The sequence below is a fragment of the Ictidomys tridecemlineatus genome, chromosome 10, assembly GCF_052094955.1.
Source record: "Ictidomys tridecemlineatus isolate mIctTri1 chromosome 10, mIctTri1.hap1, whole genome shotgun sequence".
NCBI lineage: Eukaryota > Metazoa > Chordata > Mammalia > Rodentia > Sciuridae > Ictidomys > Ictidomys tridecemlineatus.
The window spans coordinates 95825001-95843233 of NC_135486.1; the positions used below are offsets into that span (position 1 = coordinate 95825001).

General features: G+C 33.5%; 1 protein-coding gene across 2 annotated transcripts in view; it reads left to right on the forward strand.

Moving 5' to 3' along the window:
- Odad2 (outer dynein arm docking complex subunit 2) overlaps positions 1–18233 on the forward strand; it is a 163620-nt gene that overhangs the window by 74039 nt on the left and 71348 nt on the right. For both annotated transcript variants that reach the window (XM_078023475.1, XM_040277619.2), the window contains exon 17: positions 10461–10575. In XM_078023475.1, coding sequence (XP_077879601.1) covers positions 10461–10575 — 115 coding nt within the window. The remainder of the gene's footprint in view (positions 1–10460; positions 10576–18233) is intronic.

Here is an 18233-nt window from a genome sequence, read left to right on the forward strand (position 1 = left end):
GAGTATATTTGAGTGGAAAGCATGTAGTGTGTGCTTGTTTTTTTCTGATTTATTTTGTTCAAGTTAATGAGTTGTTTTTACATTTAGTCATTTAGTTTGATGAGTTTTAATAGTTACATACACTCCTATAACCATCATCCAAAAGTATATAGTGAGCATTTCCCTCACCTTGGAAAGTTTATAAAGGCTGTTTTCCAGTCAATCCTTATGTCCACCCCAAGAAACTACTTTTTAAATTTCTGTCATGTAGTTTAGTTTTGTATATTCTTGGCATTGGATTCATGGGTACAGAGTAAATTTTTAACTATGAGAAACTTCCAAATAATGCACAAAAGTTATTGTATGACTTTACAATCCCATTTTGGTGTTATCAGTCTTCTTTTAAATCAGTCAGTCTGACAGGATAAAATGATATGACATTGTAGAGTTTATTTTCATTCTCTGATAACTAATGACAGATTAATTTTTCATGTGCTGTTGCCCACCTGGATATAATTCTTTTGTGGTCCATCTGAGGTTTTCATTTAGTTTTAATTGGTTGTCTTTGTTAATTTAAGATGTCCTTTATATATTCTGGATGCAAATCCATTACTACATACCTGTGCTTTGGAATAACTTCTTCCCAATAAACATTTAGGCTGCCTTTTGAGCAGACAATTGCAATTTGATTAAATTTGACTTATCAGTTTTTCTTTCATAATTAGTGGACTTTGGTATTTTATTCAAAGTATGGGGTAACAGGGGGAAAGATTTTTCATACAATATCCAATGTCCAGTATAAAATTCTTGGAGCTATTTTTCTTTTGCTTAACTTGGTGCCTTGGTTGAAATTCAGTTGACTATCAAGGAGTGGATCTATTTCTGAACTCGCTTTTTCCATTGATCCAGTTTTCCTTCCTTCCTATGCCAGTACTGCACTATCTTGAGTATGATAGCTCTATAATAAATAGTATAAATCCTCCAAGTTTTTGAGCTTTGGGACAACTCTAGAGTTGAATCATTTTGTCTAAATTTTAAAAAGTATTAGTGGATTTTAATAATTATTGTTAGGAATCTATAGATCAATTTAGGGAGAATGAGAATCTTAATGCCATTGAGATTACCAGTTCATTATGATGATATACAGTATCTCCATTTACTTAGATTTTCCATTTCTCTCTGCAGTATTTTGTAGTTATCAATGTAGAAATCCTACACATTTTTTGGTTATATTCTCCTAGATATTTATTTATGTAATTTGATTGGCAATTTTAACTATATTTTCCAGTGGTTTGTTGTAAACAATAGATATATAATTTATTTTTGATGTCTTTATATATTCAGACATACCTTTATGTATTTTGCAACTTTGCCAACTTTATTTTTTCAATTTTTTTTGTAGATACCAAAGAGTTTTCTACATATAGAATTGTGTTGTCTGCAAATAATGACAATTTTCTTTCTTTCCTTCTCCCCTAATCTTTATGCCTTTTATTTCTTTTTCTTATTAAACAGGAAAATGCCTTTGTTACAGTGAAGTTAGTGCAAACATCTTTCTGCCATTACTGAGCTCAGGGAAAAAGTATTTAATTATTCATCATTAAATGTAAAGTTACTTCGTATGTTTTTGGTGGTGGTTCTCTACTTGTTTGAAAACAAGTTTTTTAGCTTCCATGTAAGAACCAGAACATGCTGCATTTGTCTTACTGTGCCTGGCTTCTTTCACTTAATGTAGTGTCTTTCAGTTCCATCCACATTGCTGCAAATTACAGGATTTCATTCTTTATTTTATGGATGAATAATTTGAGTATTACAGATGTTTCCATTTATGCATAGTATAAGACTTTGTTTTATTTTCAAATATAAATGGATTTTAAATTTAGTAAAATGTTTTTTCTGTCTCTCTTGAGTTAATCAGATGGTTTTTATTTTGTTCTAGTAATAAGGTGAATTACATTGATTGATTTTGGAAGGTTGAGCCAATCTTTCTTTCCTTAGAAAAAGTCATTCTGATCTTGTCATATTACACTTTTAATGTATTTTGAATTCAGTTTGTTGGTGTTTTGTATTTTGTGTTTATGGTCATGTTTATGTTGGCCTATAGTTTTATTTTTATGTAATATATTTGTCAAGTTTTAGAATTAGGCCTCATAAAACAAGTTGAGAAATTATTTTTCCTCTATTTCCTGATAAATCTTGCATAGGATTATCTCTTAATTTATGATAGAATTCATTAGCAAAATCATCTGGATTTGGAGTGTTCTTTGTAGAAAGAGTTTTTGTTACTGTTTTTTAAAACCATGAGTGCTATTTTTAAAAATTAGATATGGAACCATTTAGGTTTTCAATTTCTTCTTGGGTCAGTTTTGATAATTTGTATTTCTCAAGAAATACATTCACTTTATGTAAGTTTAACTTATTAGCATAAAATTACTTATACTATCACTTTGTTAGTCTTTGAATCATTCTTTTACCATTTGTACATTCTATAATAATGCTAATTTGTCTTCTCCCTCTGTTTTTCTTCTAGATCAGTCTATTTGGGGAAACTTTGTGAGCTAAAAATGGCTTTTACCTCCTTAAATTGTTTCACTAAACAAATTAGAATATGTGTAACCTATAAAGCCCATTTACTCTCTGGCTCTTTGCAGTAAAACTTTGTCAATCCTTGCTCTAGTAGCTTATATGGTTTTTTTTTTATTTTTCAAAAAAAAAGAAAATAAACAACTTTGACTTTGTTAATTTTATTCACTTTTGTCCATTCCTCATTTTATTAATTTATGTCTTTATTTTTATTATTTGTTATACTATTTCAGTATTAATACTTGATTCTCTTTTAGTTTCTTTTAAGGCAAAAGTTGGGGTTATTGATATTACATGTCAATTCTTTTCATATATAATTGTTTAAATATTTCTCTCCAAGTGCTATTTTAACTTCATCCGTGAATGAAAGTTCTATCTTCCAACCATAAGAAAGGGATTCTAATTATAATAAATTATGTTTTAGTGTGTATGCCAAAATATGCTCTACTGTTCTTGTATGTCTAAAAAGAACAAATAAAAATAGAAAAAAAGAAAGTTCTATTTTTCATTTTCATTTAATTAAAAATATTTCTTATTTTTAATTTTTTTCCTGTTTTTAGATTTTTAAAATTTTAAGTTTTTAAAAGATTCTAATTGACATCTAATAGTTACATATTTATAGGTACAATGTGATAATTCAATACATGTATACATTGTATAATGATCAAATCAAGTTAATTATCATTTCCTTCTTAAGCATTTGTCATATTGTGTTGGGAAGCTTCAAAGTCCTTTTTTCTAGTTCTTTGTAGAATATATAACATAGTTGTAAACTGTAGTCGCCCCACTGAACACTAAAAATTATTCCTCATATCTAAGTAACTGTACTTTTGTACCAATTATATGACCTCCTCCTATCCCCTCTTATCTTCCCTTTCTAGTGTGTAATGATCACTATTTTGTTTTCTACTTCTGTGAAAATGACTTTTTTAGGTGCTAGGAATGTGGCTCAAGCGGTAGCGCGCTCACCTGGCATGCATGCAGCCCGGGTTCAATCCTCAGCACCACATACTAATAAAGATGTTGTGTCTGCCAAAAACTAAAAAAATAGATAAATATTAAAAATTCTCTCTCTCTCTCTCTCTCTCTCTCTCTCTCTCTCTCTCTCTCTCTCTCTCTCTCTCTCTTCTTAAAAAAATAAAAAGAAAATGACTTTTTTAGCCTCCACATATGAGTGAGAACATTTGTGTTACTGTGCCTGGCTTAAAAATCCACACTATCAAATGACAGAATTTCATTCTTCTAGTGACTAAATAGTATTGTGTATCTATAATACTTTTTGTTTATCCACTCATCCATTGATCCAGAGTGCTGCAGTAAACATAGGAGTGCAGGTACCTCTTTGATTTCTTGCATATCTTTTTTATTAACTCTCCTTGGATCCAGGAATCATTTACAAATGTTGATTTCCAAAATATGGAGTATTTTCCAGATATGGTATTGTCATGTCAGAGAGCATATTTTCTGTTATTTGATTTCTTTCATATTTGGCCTTATTGCCTGGCCATATACTTACCTTCATAAATATAACATTGCACTATGGAAAAACATATATTCTGATGTAGTTTTATGTTGTGTTTTAAAAGCGTTGATTAAGTCAAATTGATGAAGTGTGTGGTTCATTTTTTTACAAGTCTTTTCTATCCACTCCTGAGAAAGGAGTGTAAAGATTTTTAGCCATGGTTTTAAATTTGTAAGTGTCTGGTTTTCTCTCTATCTCTTCACTTAAATGACAGTGAAGAACTAACTTCCATCTTGACTTATTTGACCAATCTACCCGCATGTAACCGATCTTCCTCCTCTATCAGATGTTCTTACCCTGCTGTAGTGCTGATTATCATGTTCTACTGACCAGCCATTGGATACTCTCTTCATCTTACTCAGTCTTTGATACTGGGCTCTGAGTCATCTTACCCTTGTTTTTCTGCCCCCGCACCTTGCTCAGCCTCTGAATTCCCATATAAGGCTGCTCCAGTGTGTTGGCGCTCTCCTCACCCCACCCCAGCCCTGTCCCCACATGTCAGGCTGATTCTCCTTGGTGATTTTCCTGAAGGGGAAAAAAAAAAAAGTTAGATCTCTACTTCCTTACAGCAAATTCAGGTAATTAAAACATTTAAACAAAGTAAATTATAAGAGGTTAAGGTAAATATTTCAGATTCATTGTCCTAGAGTGTGGATGGCTTTTCTCAACTTAAGATAAAGGTCAGAATCATGAAATAATGGATAGACTTAGTTACATGACTATTTAAATGTTGAGGCAGAATGAACAAGAGAGAAAGAGGTGAAAAAAATCTCCTTTGCTTTCAGTGGCAGTAATCAGAAATTGGTCACTTAAAGGGGAAGAATTAAACATTCCTCCTATGATTCATCTCTAATAGATGAAAAGAAACATTTTATAGAATAATCTTAGCTCATGAATTGAGAAAATGGACAGAATTGGAACAGTGTTTACGACTCTGAATAAAATATTTCTTTTAAGCAAGGATAACTACTGAATACTTTTGTTGCTTCGATATGAGGATATGAGGTGGCCTTCACAAGTTCTGTGGGAGACTATTCAAGAAGTTTCAGAGGTGGAATGATTAGATTATGAGAGACATGACCTAATCAGTGGATTCGTCCACTTGGCATAGATGGAATATGGATGGTAACCGCGGTTGGCAGATAGGGTGTGGCTGGAGGCATATGTCACTGGTGGCTGCCTTTGGGGTTTATACTTTGTCCCTGAGAGCAGCGCTCTCTCTCTGTTCCCAGTTGCCGTGTTGTGAGCTGCTTTCCTCCTCCCTGCCCTTTTGCCATCATGTTCCGCCACACTTGGGCCTACACTCTGGACTGAACCTCCACAGACACTTTTCTTCCTCTAAGTGGTTCTCATCAGATCTTTTGGCCAAAGTTATATAAAGGTAAAACAGAAACCAAAACTGTAAAATAGGAAAAGTTTACTGAGACAGGACCATCTCAGGGGGACAAAGTATGACGCCACAGATTGTTACTCAATGAAAAAGGAGAACTGCATCTTTACACAAAGGGGAGATCTGATGTTCACCAGCATAATTAAATAACCCAACTGTGCATTACTAAGAGTTGGGCATATGAACATTTTCTGCCACATGATGTGTTTCAATACCTGATGTGTGAATGAATGATTTTTTTTTTCCTGGTAAAAGAATATTTTTCTACCAAGACCTAGAAAATCTTGATATTCTTCTCTAGTGACTATTTTTTTTCCACATTTGGTCTCCCAATGTCTCTTTAGAATAACACACAGAGATAAAAACCACAAAAACTGCGAGGAATTTTTTTAAACCAAAATTCTTTTCTTTTTCTTTTTTTTTTAATTTTTTATTTTTTTTATTGGTTGTTCACAACATTACAAAGCTCTTGACATATCATATTTCATACATTAGATTGAAGTGGGTTATGAACTCCCAATTTTACCCCAAATGCAGATTGCAGAATCACGTCGGTTATACATCCACAATTTTACATAATGCCCAATTAGTAATCGTTGTATTCTGCTAACTTTCCTATCCCCTACTATCCCCCCCAAAATTCTTTTCTAATTCATTTTTTTATAAGGATGATCATTTTAATTCTGACATGCATTTGCATTTCCCTTTAGGTTGACTTTCCAACATGGTTTCAAAATCTGTAGATTTCGGTTGCATCTCTTCGTGTTGTGGTTTAAGAACATCGTGTTCTTTTGGGTCACTTGATGTTATTCTGCCTGCTACACTTGGTTTGAGCTATTCAGCCGTCATACAATAGTGTTCATTGGGGTAATTTTCAGCAAGTACTGTGAAATTTTTAGAAAACATGCAAAATTATGGTTTCAAAATAGATGTATTGGTTTTCCCAGAAGGAAACCCTACCTAACCCTACCAAAGCCCATGATATGGTCACAAACTGTTCACATTTGTTCACATATGTGGTCTCAACAGTAAGGGGAGCCAGCCAGACTTTGTAACAGTCCTGGCAAATGTTAATGTAACAAGAGAAATCAAGAAACATAACAAGCAGCTGTGTCTTTTTGGTTTTTTTTTTTTTTTTTTTTTTTTTAAAAAAAAAACAGCTTGAATGTGAATGTCTTTCTAGAGTTGTTATTCTAATAGGCAGGCAATTTGATTTCCATGATAAAGTTGAAGATTTTGAAAAATATAATTTAGGTTTGTTTTAATTAAAAGTCCAGCTATTATTGTAAAATTCTATTGATAAATGTGAAGAACTTGCATAACACTGGAAATGAATTGAGAACAAGAAAGTAATAAGGTGGTAAAAGAACTTGTCAAATGTGGGTAGACCCACTGAAAATGAACAGTGATGTAAATCAATACCACCTACAAACCCATCAGTGTATATGCAAAAACCAGCAAAGTTGTAAAGAAATTCTGTGCAAATATACTTTCAAAGACAGCTTCAAAGAAAAGTATTGCTGGTTAGATATAGAATTGGAAAGTTGAAAGTACTTTGAATTTGAAAGTACTTTGGAAGTTGACATTTAAAAAGGAATGTACTAGGAAAGATTTTTGATTCTTTGGAAAAGAAGTAAGCAAAAGTGTCCTGTTTCAGATCCATTTAAGCAACATTTGCTGGTTATGGTTTTATGCCCTATGCATGATGGGCAATAGATGATTCCTGCTGTGAAGGAGATCACACAGAAATTGAGGAGATAAGAAGTGTACACACAGGGGTACAAGGCAAAAAAGCAGATCATTTGGAATTTCAGAAAGGAGGATGCAAATTTTTAAAACTAAAGAAGGGGGAAGCCAGAGGATTTATGGCAGAGATGTTTTATGACCTTAAATGACATTTTATTTGAGTAGAAGATAGAGGTGGCATGGGCGTCTCTGACTGATGACAGAAGAGTTTGTGTGGTCTAAAAGGATCCCCACATGGAACCCTATGAAGAAATCTACTATGGCATCATTATAATAGGTTATAATGGCCCTCACTAGACTGTCATTTCCTGAAGGAAAATTAACATGCAGTCAGCTCTCATTTTTAGATTCTGTATTGATAAACTCCTGTACCCACTGAACTTTACTTGTAAACAAAGTTACAGATATGCTTTCATACTTCTGCTCTCTCACTTGTGGACTTGTGAGAGCAGTGAACAATTTGCCCAATGCACATGTTCCCAGCTGATACCAGGAGACACCTTGTCTCCTGTAAAATAGTGTGCTTTTGACAGTCTTTTTAGTGCTTTAGGTTGGTGATTTTGCTGTTTCAAATGGCCCCTGAGCATTATTCTGAAATGCCATCTAGTTTTTCTAAGCACTAGAATATTGCAAAGTACTTTAGAGAGGAAATATTTGTGTTAAGTCATCTTTGTTCAGGCATGATGTGTGTGCATATGTTCAATGTTAGTGTTTCAGGATATTAAATAAGTCTTTTTAAACAAAAAGAAAACAAGGTACATATTGATTGATTGATAAAAGTGTTCAGACTGGAGACTCACAGGAAGAAAATTTTATATTTCCTCTAGTTATAGTGCTTCAGTATTTGCTCAGTTAGTGTTAGCAGTGACTTTGTAGAATGTACAGCGATTCCTGGTAAGGAAAATTGGCTGTGTTTTTGTGTTATTTCTGTGCGTAGTACTTAGTGTTTAATAGATAGTCAAGGAGTTTTATGAGAAATTACTTAAATTGGGAAGAATAATTCAGCTCCCTTAAAATTTTCAATACTGAGCCTCAGGAATTGGGGTTTTAACATCATGCAGGCAATGGAAAGTCATTGGAGATATTTTTGCCCTGAAAATGATCTTTTCATTGTGAATTGTTCACCAAGAGTTGATAAAATGGTGTAGATAGTGTCATGGACAGAATGAATATCCCTGGGATCCTGATCATAAGAAGCTTCTGAAGAAGCTATAAGAGTTTCTTTAGGAGGGTTAGTTTCACAGGGGTTCATAGGATGCCTGGAAAAGGAGAGAGAATGAAAACACAAAGCTAAGTTATGCCCCTTCTAGAGCAATCCTGACTTAAGATAGTAAAGATCTGGATTAGGGTGCTGGCATAGAGAACAGGGAAGCAGGGGCAGGTACTGGAGCAAATGAAGTAGAAATCAGAAGTAAATGATTTCAAGTGGAGGGTGGGGCAATGGAAGGGTGAGACTAAACTTTGAAGTTCGCTATCCCTGACTTTGTCATTTCCTGTGCTGGAAAATTTTTTAATAATATTTTTCTCATACTGGGTAATTACTCCATTCTGTGCTGAATCTGTTTTTAGATACTAGTATTGAGGTCACAATCCTCATCCCTTATAACTAGGCAGCTGATGAATTGCTTAGTGTTGGAGATGAGGGGGGGGGGGATAATAGATACAGTTTTTAAATTAATAACGAATTTTTATAACTTATTGTGAAATTTTCTCTGGGGAAGGGTGTTCAGGATTGAGCTATACTTTTTTAAACTGAGTGTGTGTAAATGACTTCCACTCCAATGGCAATTTATACCTAACAGTAGATAGTTAAATGTTATAAATGATAAACTTGCTGAAAAGTCTGTGAGAAGGAAGACAGTCATTCCCTGCTGTTCACTGTAAAATTTTGTGAAAAAATACAGAGATGCTGGGATCAGCATTAATTACATTTTCAGTAGAGTATATAAGGCAGTAGCCATTTTAATTTAAATTTTAAGATTAAATCCTTCTTTGTGAAGTACCTAGTGTGTGTCTTTACAGTTTCCATACTTTGAGAAATAAAACTCTGTTCTCAAGCAAGCATTGTCAGAAAGCTTTAAGTATGTATGACAAGCTCTTTAGTTAAATTTTGGTGTCAGTGCATCTTTTTTTTTTTTTCTATTAGAAGTCATTTTTAAAGAGACCGTTTATATCTTACTACAGGCTATTATGTTACTCATTTTACAAAGTTATGCAAAACTGATATCCTACTTGGAAAAATAATACTTTTCTTTCCCTGGCAAACTCATCTTAGGTAATCAAGAAATGTAGATTTTTTTTTTTAATGTCAATGTTCAAGGAACAGTTTACATGGCATTTTAAGCCAGGAGAATTTATTCTGTGGCTAAGTACTGCATGTGTTTAATTCAACGGGATATTAAAAAAAATCAAAGAAATTCTGATGTTCTTTATCTTTTTTCATCTGCTTTGAGTTTAATATATCTTTTTGAACAAAGCCATGTTTGTGAAGAACATTAAGTTTTGTTTGGCCTTCTCAACTCCAAGTACTCAGTGGACCTTATTGCAAGGTTATGCTCCCTGGACTGATTGATATATAAACAGAAGACAGATGGTGTAGAGATGACTCTGATGATAATTCATTTTTCAGCTAGTCATGAAGATATTTTGATTACAGTGTGTTTAAGTAATTATAACACAGTCTGCAATGTTAGTCTTGCTGGGAAGGGAACACATGGAAAACAAGTTATGTGTTATTCGTGCCCAACAAAGGATGCACTGTGGTGTAATGATTTTAATTCCTAATGCTAGATTAGGACTGAAGGAGTTTAAAATATGTCATACAGTAAGGTAAGTCAATTAAACATAGACCAAATAAAAAAGGTAACTGCACAGCTTTGAGGCATAAATATTTGTTTTGGAAAGTATTTAGATGTTATTATATGAAAGAAACCAGTATTTTTAACTTTAGGTAACAGTCTGTGTACCGCTAATTAAAAAATTATGTGGCTTGATTTTACGTTTATGTGAATCGTAATTATCATGCAGCTTGCTTTTCGTGTTGTGAACTTAACCCAAATCAGAGGGCTGACGAGTCAACAGCATGTTACAATCCTGCTGTTCTTTTGATGTTTTGAAAAAAAATGGAAGCAAAATGTCAAAATGAGAAAAAAAAAGTTAGTATTGTGTGAATAGATGGGCAAAGTTTTCATTTTCACTTCCTAATAACAGTTTATGCTACCATTTTTTATTTCACCATAGAATAATTGATCGCTTAGATGGAGTTCGTTTGTTGTGGTCCCTGCTGAAAAATCCGCACCCAGATGTGAAGGCCAGTGCAGCGTGGGCCCTCTGTCCATGCATTGAAAATGCAAAGGTAGGAACGAACTGCAAATCAATCTGTCAATCAATCTACAGTCTCTAATACTATATCGAATAATGTTGCCACAGGTCACTAATTGCCTTTGACTTACGTATGGTTAGATTGATCTTGTGGAAAAAAGTGATAAACAATGTTTATGCAAAAAGAATTTTTGAGCAATGCCTTCTTCTGGTCAGTTTCAAAATGCCAAATAAAACTAGTGTCTGATGCGGTGCTTACAAAGTTCTACTTGATTTGTGCAATTGAAACAAATACCCTGTAAATCAGAAGAAAGACAAACTGAAGTTCTTAATTTTGGGATAATAAGAAAATTATCTGCATTTACCTGTTACTTACAGAGAATGGCAAGCATGGTGGGAAGTTTGACTTCTTTTATTGTAGCTATAGCCAGCAGTGAAAGCCCAGTCAGGTCTGCTTTACCTTGAAGAGGTTACATAATTTTACTGGGCCTCACTCACTTTTCTTATCCGTCATTAACAACTGAATTAGAATATTTATTTGTTTTTAGGTGTAGATGGACACAGCACAGTGTCTTTATTTTTATGTGGTGCTGAGGATCAAACCCGGGTCCTGCCTGTGCTAGGCAAGCGCTCTACCACTGAGCCACAATCCCAGCCCCTGTTTTATTTTCTTTTGAAGATATCTTTTCAGTTGTCTCTCTCTAGCATTTTTTTTTTATCAGTTTAGAGATTTACTTTGAAGTCTTTGTTGCCAATGCTATTTCTTTCTATTGAATGCGTTTATGTAAAGGATTTTATTTCTATAATAAATTTTACATGATTCAAAATAGTATCCTAGATGTAACCATTTGTGAAAAGTGAACTGTGATATATGCTAGGAATAGAGGAGACATGTTCATTAATGGAACCATTGTTTATCACAGCAAACAATTAAAATGATCTCAAATGTCCATCTATAAGAAATGAACAATAAGATAGTAGTCTATTTATACTATATCATATAATGAAGCAATTAAAAATGAACTTAATTGATAATATTCGTTGATATTGATAAATCTCACAAAAAAATGTTTAGCTAGTCCTGGGGAGGTAGCTCAGTAGTAGAGCATTTGCCCAGCATGCACAAGGCTGTGGGTTCAATTCCTAACACCACAAAAAAATAATGTTAAGTAAATAAATAAGTAATAACAAGTTGCAGAAAAACTATACAATATGATTCCTTTGAAAGTTCAAAGACAGTTTTATGTTTAAATTATATTATTTATGGAGCAAGAAAGAAGTCTATTGAGTGAAGATCAACATACATATTTGAAGAATAATCCCCATTGGTTACTTTCCATATCAGCTCAGTCCTTCATTCATAAATATGACAACAAAGGATCACCATATATTTAAGAAATCATATTAAAGAGAAAAAACCACACGGGGGAATTGGGGATTGAAATCAAATTCCTTGCATGTATCATTTTGTCAAAATGAATCCAACTACTGTGTACAACAATCATGCTGTAATAATAATAAAAAAAAAAAAACCAAGATTAATACAGAACTAACTTCAGAGGAAACTGAGGTAAAGAAAGAAACAGAATGTACCATTAAAATTTTAAAATTAATATTCTTGGAAAGAATACTCCAAGAATAGTCCAAATTGGTGGTTATAAAAAAGAAATACAGAGAAATGTTTTTTTGAAATTATTTGGCAAAACAATAAATATAGTGGAAAAGAGTAATACTATGTTCAAAATGGCTAAATATTTACCTGGAAGATATAGTCTAATAATTAAGAATATAAAGTAAAAAATGAAACCAAAATAGTACACAAAAATACATTAAAACTAAGAGTAATTGAGAAGAAATAGTCATTTTTTTTCTTGTAGAAGAAGGTTCTATAAGCTGAATTTCTAAAGAAATCAGGAAAACAAGCAAACAAAAAATTTCATACCTATATCTACATTTAAACTTGGTGTTTCAGAAATAAAAGAAAAAAGTCAAAAAAGAGCAAAAATCACATCACATTGGAATTAGACTTAACATCATCCAGTGAGATCATCTAGTAAGAGCATAGCTGGGCTGGGATTGTGGCTCAGTGGCAGAGAGCTTGCCTCTCACACATGAGGCACTGGGTTCAATTCTCAGCACCACATAAAAATGAATAAACAAAATAAAGATATTGTGTCCATGTGTAATTAAAAAATATTTTTAGAAAAAAAATAGCTTTTTCTGTCTTTAGTGGAAAGTACATTTTAATCTTGGAATTCTATATCCTGCAAAACTAGCTTTTGAGTGACAATAGAGAGTAAGGAAGAATAGACTTTTTTTTTCTTTTAGAAATAGCAGAATTCAGAAAGTTTATCCCTGATGAACCTTTTCTGGAAAAGAAAAATAATTTTTACTTTAGAATATTTCCAGCAACGTAAAGATTTTAGCTGGGCTCAATGGCTCAAGCCTATAACCTCAGTGGCTCAGAAGGATTGATCATAAGTTCAAAGCTAGTCTCAGCAACTGAACTTAGCAAGGTCCTAAATAACTTAGTGAGACCCTGCCTCAAAATAAAAAATTAAAAGGGGGTGGGGAGGTGGCCTGGAAATTTGGCTTAGTGGTTGAATTAATCCCTGGTACAAAAAACTAAAAAAAAAAAAAAAAGATTTTATGAAAGAGAATAATATGAGTTATAAGAAACAATAATGAACAAATACATGATTTCAGTTAAATATGAATTGATGTCGATAATATGGCTTTTAAGTTTCATTACATTATTAAGACAGAATTCCTCTCAATGTAGTGACATAAACTAGAATTAATACTGATAGCATTACCACAGTAACAATCTGACTTCAAACTACCAGAGAATTAAAACTACAAGTTAGGTAGTAATTTGTAGTAGTTAGGAAGTAGTAGTTAGTAATTTGTAGTGGTTCAGAAATACTAGGTAAAAGCATGCTAAGGGCCTTTTCCTTTCCCAGAAAAAAAAGTTATAGATACTAGTTATTTCTCAATCATCATTGAAAGTATCAGTTTAAATATAGAATTTAATATTATTGATGATATGCTATTTTGTATAGAAACCATTTCTACTTAGTACTGTTACTATGTATAAGTTGTGTCTTATCTCATGGATTTTCCCCATATCTACCTTTTAATCACATTCATTATTCCTGCGCAGCCTTCCAATCCTGAACATCAGGCTTAATCTTCTATGCCCGCAACTTAAACTGAACTAAAGTTAGACCTTAAACATGACCCAGTCTTCGCCTCTCTTTCTTCTTGGCTTCAGAGCCTAGACTAGACCTAGACAAGGCTCCACTGAGAGCTACTGTTGGTTCATTTCTCTTGAAATTCACCTGCTGTCTGCACCTTCCCATCCCTACCAACTTAGTGTCTGAATGCTTCTCACCTCAACTTTCTTCTTACTCATCTTGAAAGACAGATTCAGGAAGAAGAGATTTCTGCTTGTCCACTTCTCTCACTAACAACTGCATTGCACCAAGAACTTGTGTTTGCATTTGTTCTTTTGATAATGTGAACAGATGAGTCTTAAATAAAGAAGTAACATGAGGAACATGGATGATTGGAAAGTGTATGAGTGACTGACTAATTAAGCTGTTAGAATTGCTTAGATGAAAATAATTAAAAATTGACCTTGTAGAGTGGGAGTTTGAATAGGGAGAAGAATCAATAAAAGAAATGAGAGGTAGAATTAGAAATTGGTGAGTGATTGAATATTGGCTATGAAGAAGAAGTCAAGAAAGATTCCAAATTTTGTTTGCTTAACTTTGACAACTGGGTGTATGCTGTAACCTTTTACCAAATGTGAGGAGAACGTGATTTTGGAAAAAGATAGTGAATTTATTCTCATCCAGTAGTGATGTCCAGTCATTTGAATACATGCATGTGGATGTCAGGAGAAAATTCTGGTCTGGAGATATAGATAATAGGAGTCATTAGCATGTAGGAGAGTTGATGAAAGGGAGAGGGAGTGGAGTGGGAGGAGATCACCAATGACATCAAAAAAATCAGAGAGGAGGACCAAGGGGGAATGGAATGGCCATGAAAGGGTGATTGAAGAAAACTCAGTAAGGAGCCAAATCAAGAAAGGACACATCCAACAGTGTCTTTGGCCTCTAATAGGACAATTACCTGTGAAAACTAAAAAGATGACATTGAATAGGAGAATTAGGTCATAGCCATTTCCATTGAGAGTTGAAAGTTTAAGCCAACAAATAAGAGAAGAAAAGAGGAATTAATAGCTCTTTCTTCAGGTGTGGTTAATATGGAGGAGGCATGAATGTGTATGTGTGTGTCTATATTTAGATACAGAGAATACACACATGAAGAGAGGGGGAAAAAGGGCATGGTTCTCACTCTTTCTTAATCTTAGGAGCACATTGCTCTGAGAGGTCTAAAAACCTTGTGGAATGCCAAGAAAATGTGTAGTTCTAGGATCCAAAATTCCTGAGGGTGTGTCCAATGAGAGCAAAGCCAAGAAAGTTCTGGGAAGTTCATTCAGGCAGGAAGGACACTGCCAACCTATCTATCTCTCCCTTCCCCTCCTATCCCTTCCCCTCCTTCCCTCCCCCGCCCCTCCCCTCCTCTTTCCTTCCTCCCTCCCTCCCTCCCCCTTTCCTTTCTTCCCTTTTTTCTACCTTTGATTTTGAATTCAGATATGAGATAGTTATCAAAAGAATTTATCTACATTGATAACCATATGTAAATCAAAAAACTTGAAGTCAAAGTTTTACTCGATTATTAATTTGGCTGATTATTTCAACAATAAGGACCGTTTTTTCTGATTGGGCAATATGGAGGACTTTCTCATAAATTGAATTAACTAAATACGCAGAAACAAATTTTTGATGGTATACATAACTATCAGAACAGTTATGTATATTTTATATAACTATCAGAACAGTTATGTATATTTTATATAACTATCAGAACATTTATATTTTATGACTCAATTATGATGAAAACAGTTTTAGATGTCATTTTCAAATGAATGAGAAAGATATGCAACTTTTCAAGATTATACTGGGATACATGAGCACAAATTTTGAAGACCATTGATTAGTCTCATGTACCAGGTCTGGCCTTTGAAGTGGGACAATGGGAAATTTACACATCTTTCCTCAAGAAAGTAATCTGATTTACAAGGATCTAATCTTTTTGAGAAATCCTATTTTTTAGGGTCATAAGCTGAATATTACATTGGGATTCCCCCTTACATCTTTTCATTTATTTAGTTATTTGTTTATTATTGATTGGTTCTAGGAATTGAGTCCAAGGCACTAATCCCCATTCCTTTCTATTTTTCATTTTGAGACAGGGTCTTTCTAATTCATTGAGGGGGCCTCAAACTTGTGATCCTCTTGTCTCATTCTCTGAGTAGCTGGAATTATAGGCATAAGCCACCAGGCCAGTGATTTTTTTTCCTTTTCTTTTGCCCTGGGGATGGAATCCATGCTCTGAGGCATGCTAGGCTCTACTACTGAGCTAACCCCAGGCCCTTCCTTATATCTTTCTATACAAACTCATTTTCCTAATGCAGAAGGATATGTTAGGGTTAGAGCTTGAAATAGATCATTTGCTCAGAAAGGCAAGAGGAAAGAAAGCAATTTATAATATTTAAATTAGATAGCATCTCATTATTTATACAGATTCCAGTCAAACCATGGTCTAAGAAAACTTGAGCTAATAAAACTGTGACGATGAAAATGTACTGCTCAAATATGGGTACTACTAGCCATATGGCTGTTGAGCATTTGAGATGTGACTAATATGACTGAAGAAACAAATTTATAGTTGTCTTAAATTTTAGTTACAGTTTAAATGGTCAACTGTGGTTAGTGGGTATCATTTTGGTGCCCAAATCTAAGATAGAAAAGCAATGAAGAGTTTTGTTTTGATAAGGCAACTGTTAAAAAGAGTTTTATATATCAAGAATTAAATAAAATTGTGTATGCTTATATATTCATATATTAATTTTAGAAAGTAAAGTATAGGAAAAATATTATTTTTAAATTTCAGGACTTGGAGATAACCACTATTAACATTTTTTTTCTCCTTAACAATGAGTATCTGATTCTCTTTGTTACTTATCACTGTCTAATTTTCTTTGGCCATCTAGTATTTTATTTAATGGCAATGTTGTTTATGCAATGAAGTTTCCAGTTTTATAAAACAGAGTGAGGTTAAATTAAACAAAAATTTCATTGGAGTCTTTCTAGAATATTGTTTCATATAGGGAAAATGAAGTTACCTGTGTCTCACTGGTAAAAATTTGACCATAACTCCCTAGGAACATGATTTATAATGTCAAAAGTCAATAGTTAGTGTTTTCTTTTTCTGGATTGTACATAAACTAATAGTGCATTTCAGAATCAAGTGCTTTTTGGATTAGAGACAACAAATCCTGAGGAAGAGTAGGGGCAGGAAATGTTTTTTTAATATGTTAGGGCACCTAGCTTACAGTAAAACAATGGGACTAGAAGAGATCTTGGCCAAGATTTTGGCCTATTCTTCCATCTTCATCCTAAGCCCTTCCCCATTTAGGTAAATTAATGACTCAGCTCTCCAGGGAAGATTGCCTTTTGCAAAGAAGTCTTTCTATGTTTTTTTACATATGATGCTTTTGCAAGTAGTTTTCAATATGTTAACTTAGGAATCATAGGATTTGACATCAATTGGAAATAGGTAACTTTTTTTCTTTTTTTGGCTTAATGGCTCTGACAATAATGCTGCAGAAACCAGCCATTGCTTGTTACAGCTGAGAGCGACACAAATTCAAAGAAAGCACAAGCCTCACCTTCAACTAAGTTATTGGTACTTCAGGGTCCCCGCCACGTCTGTCAGGCATCATGAAACCTAAGCACACTATACACATGTGCCCATGTGGTATGGATATGGTGAAATGTCAACTGTTCAAAACAGATGTTATCCATTTTTCATATTGTTAACAGCATATACATTAGAACACATTTTCAGATCTAGCTGTTAAGAAAATGAGATGTGGAAATTGCTTCTAGTGAATGTTTTACATCTCTTCTTGTTGAGAAATATTTAAAGTTACTTATCAGGGAAGAAGACAGACAACAAGATACCAGAATCAAAGATTTCAGTAATGAATTACAGGGTAATTGAGATGATGATTCAAGATGAAAGTTGGCATTGTGTTTGCATTGTAACTGTTTTGTTGTTAGTTTGCATAAAACAAATGTTATGTGAATTTTTTTAAACAAGAAATAATGATCTTTCAGTAGTAGACCAGTATCTTAATTAGAAATTTCAAAAACTTTCCCTTCATTTTGGAAAAGTATCTTATAGTTTGTTTACTTAGGATAAACATACTAGATGAAAAAGATGTTTTTCCAGCTTAATAATGATCTGTCCATTCCTCACGTGATTGGAAAATCAGAGCATGAAATGTGAGTCTATCTTACACCCTTGAAAGAATATTTAAGGCAGGAAATAAGGCTCTTTCAGTTAGAGAGCTGCTCAGTGTTCTTGGGTCTACCAAGTACTGAAGAACAGAAGGTCAACTGAAGTGACCTAATTACAAAAGATTCACTGTGTATTTTCCTAAGGATATATTTATTTAAAAGTTTACTGCTTAAGGTTGGAAAACACCTATTAGGCTTTGGGGAAATTTTATTTTTTTGTGTTTTGCTTTTTCCAAGTATGGTCACTAAAAACAGA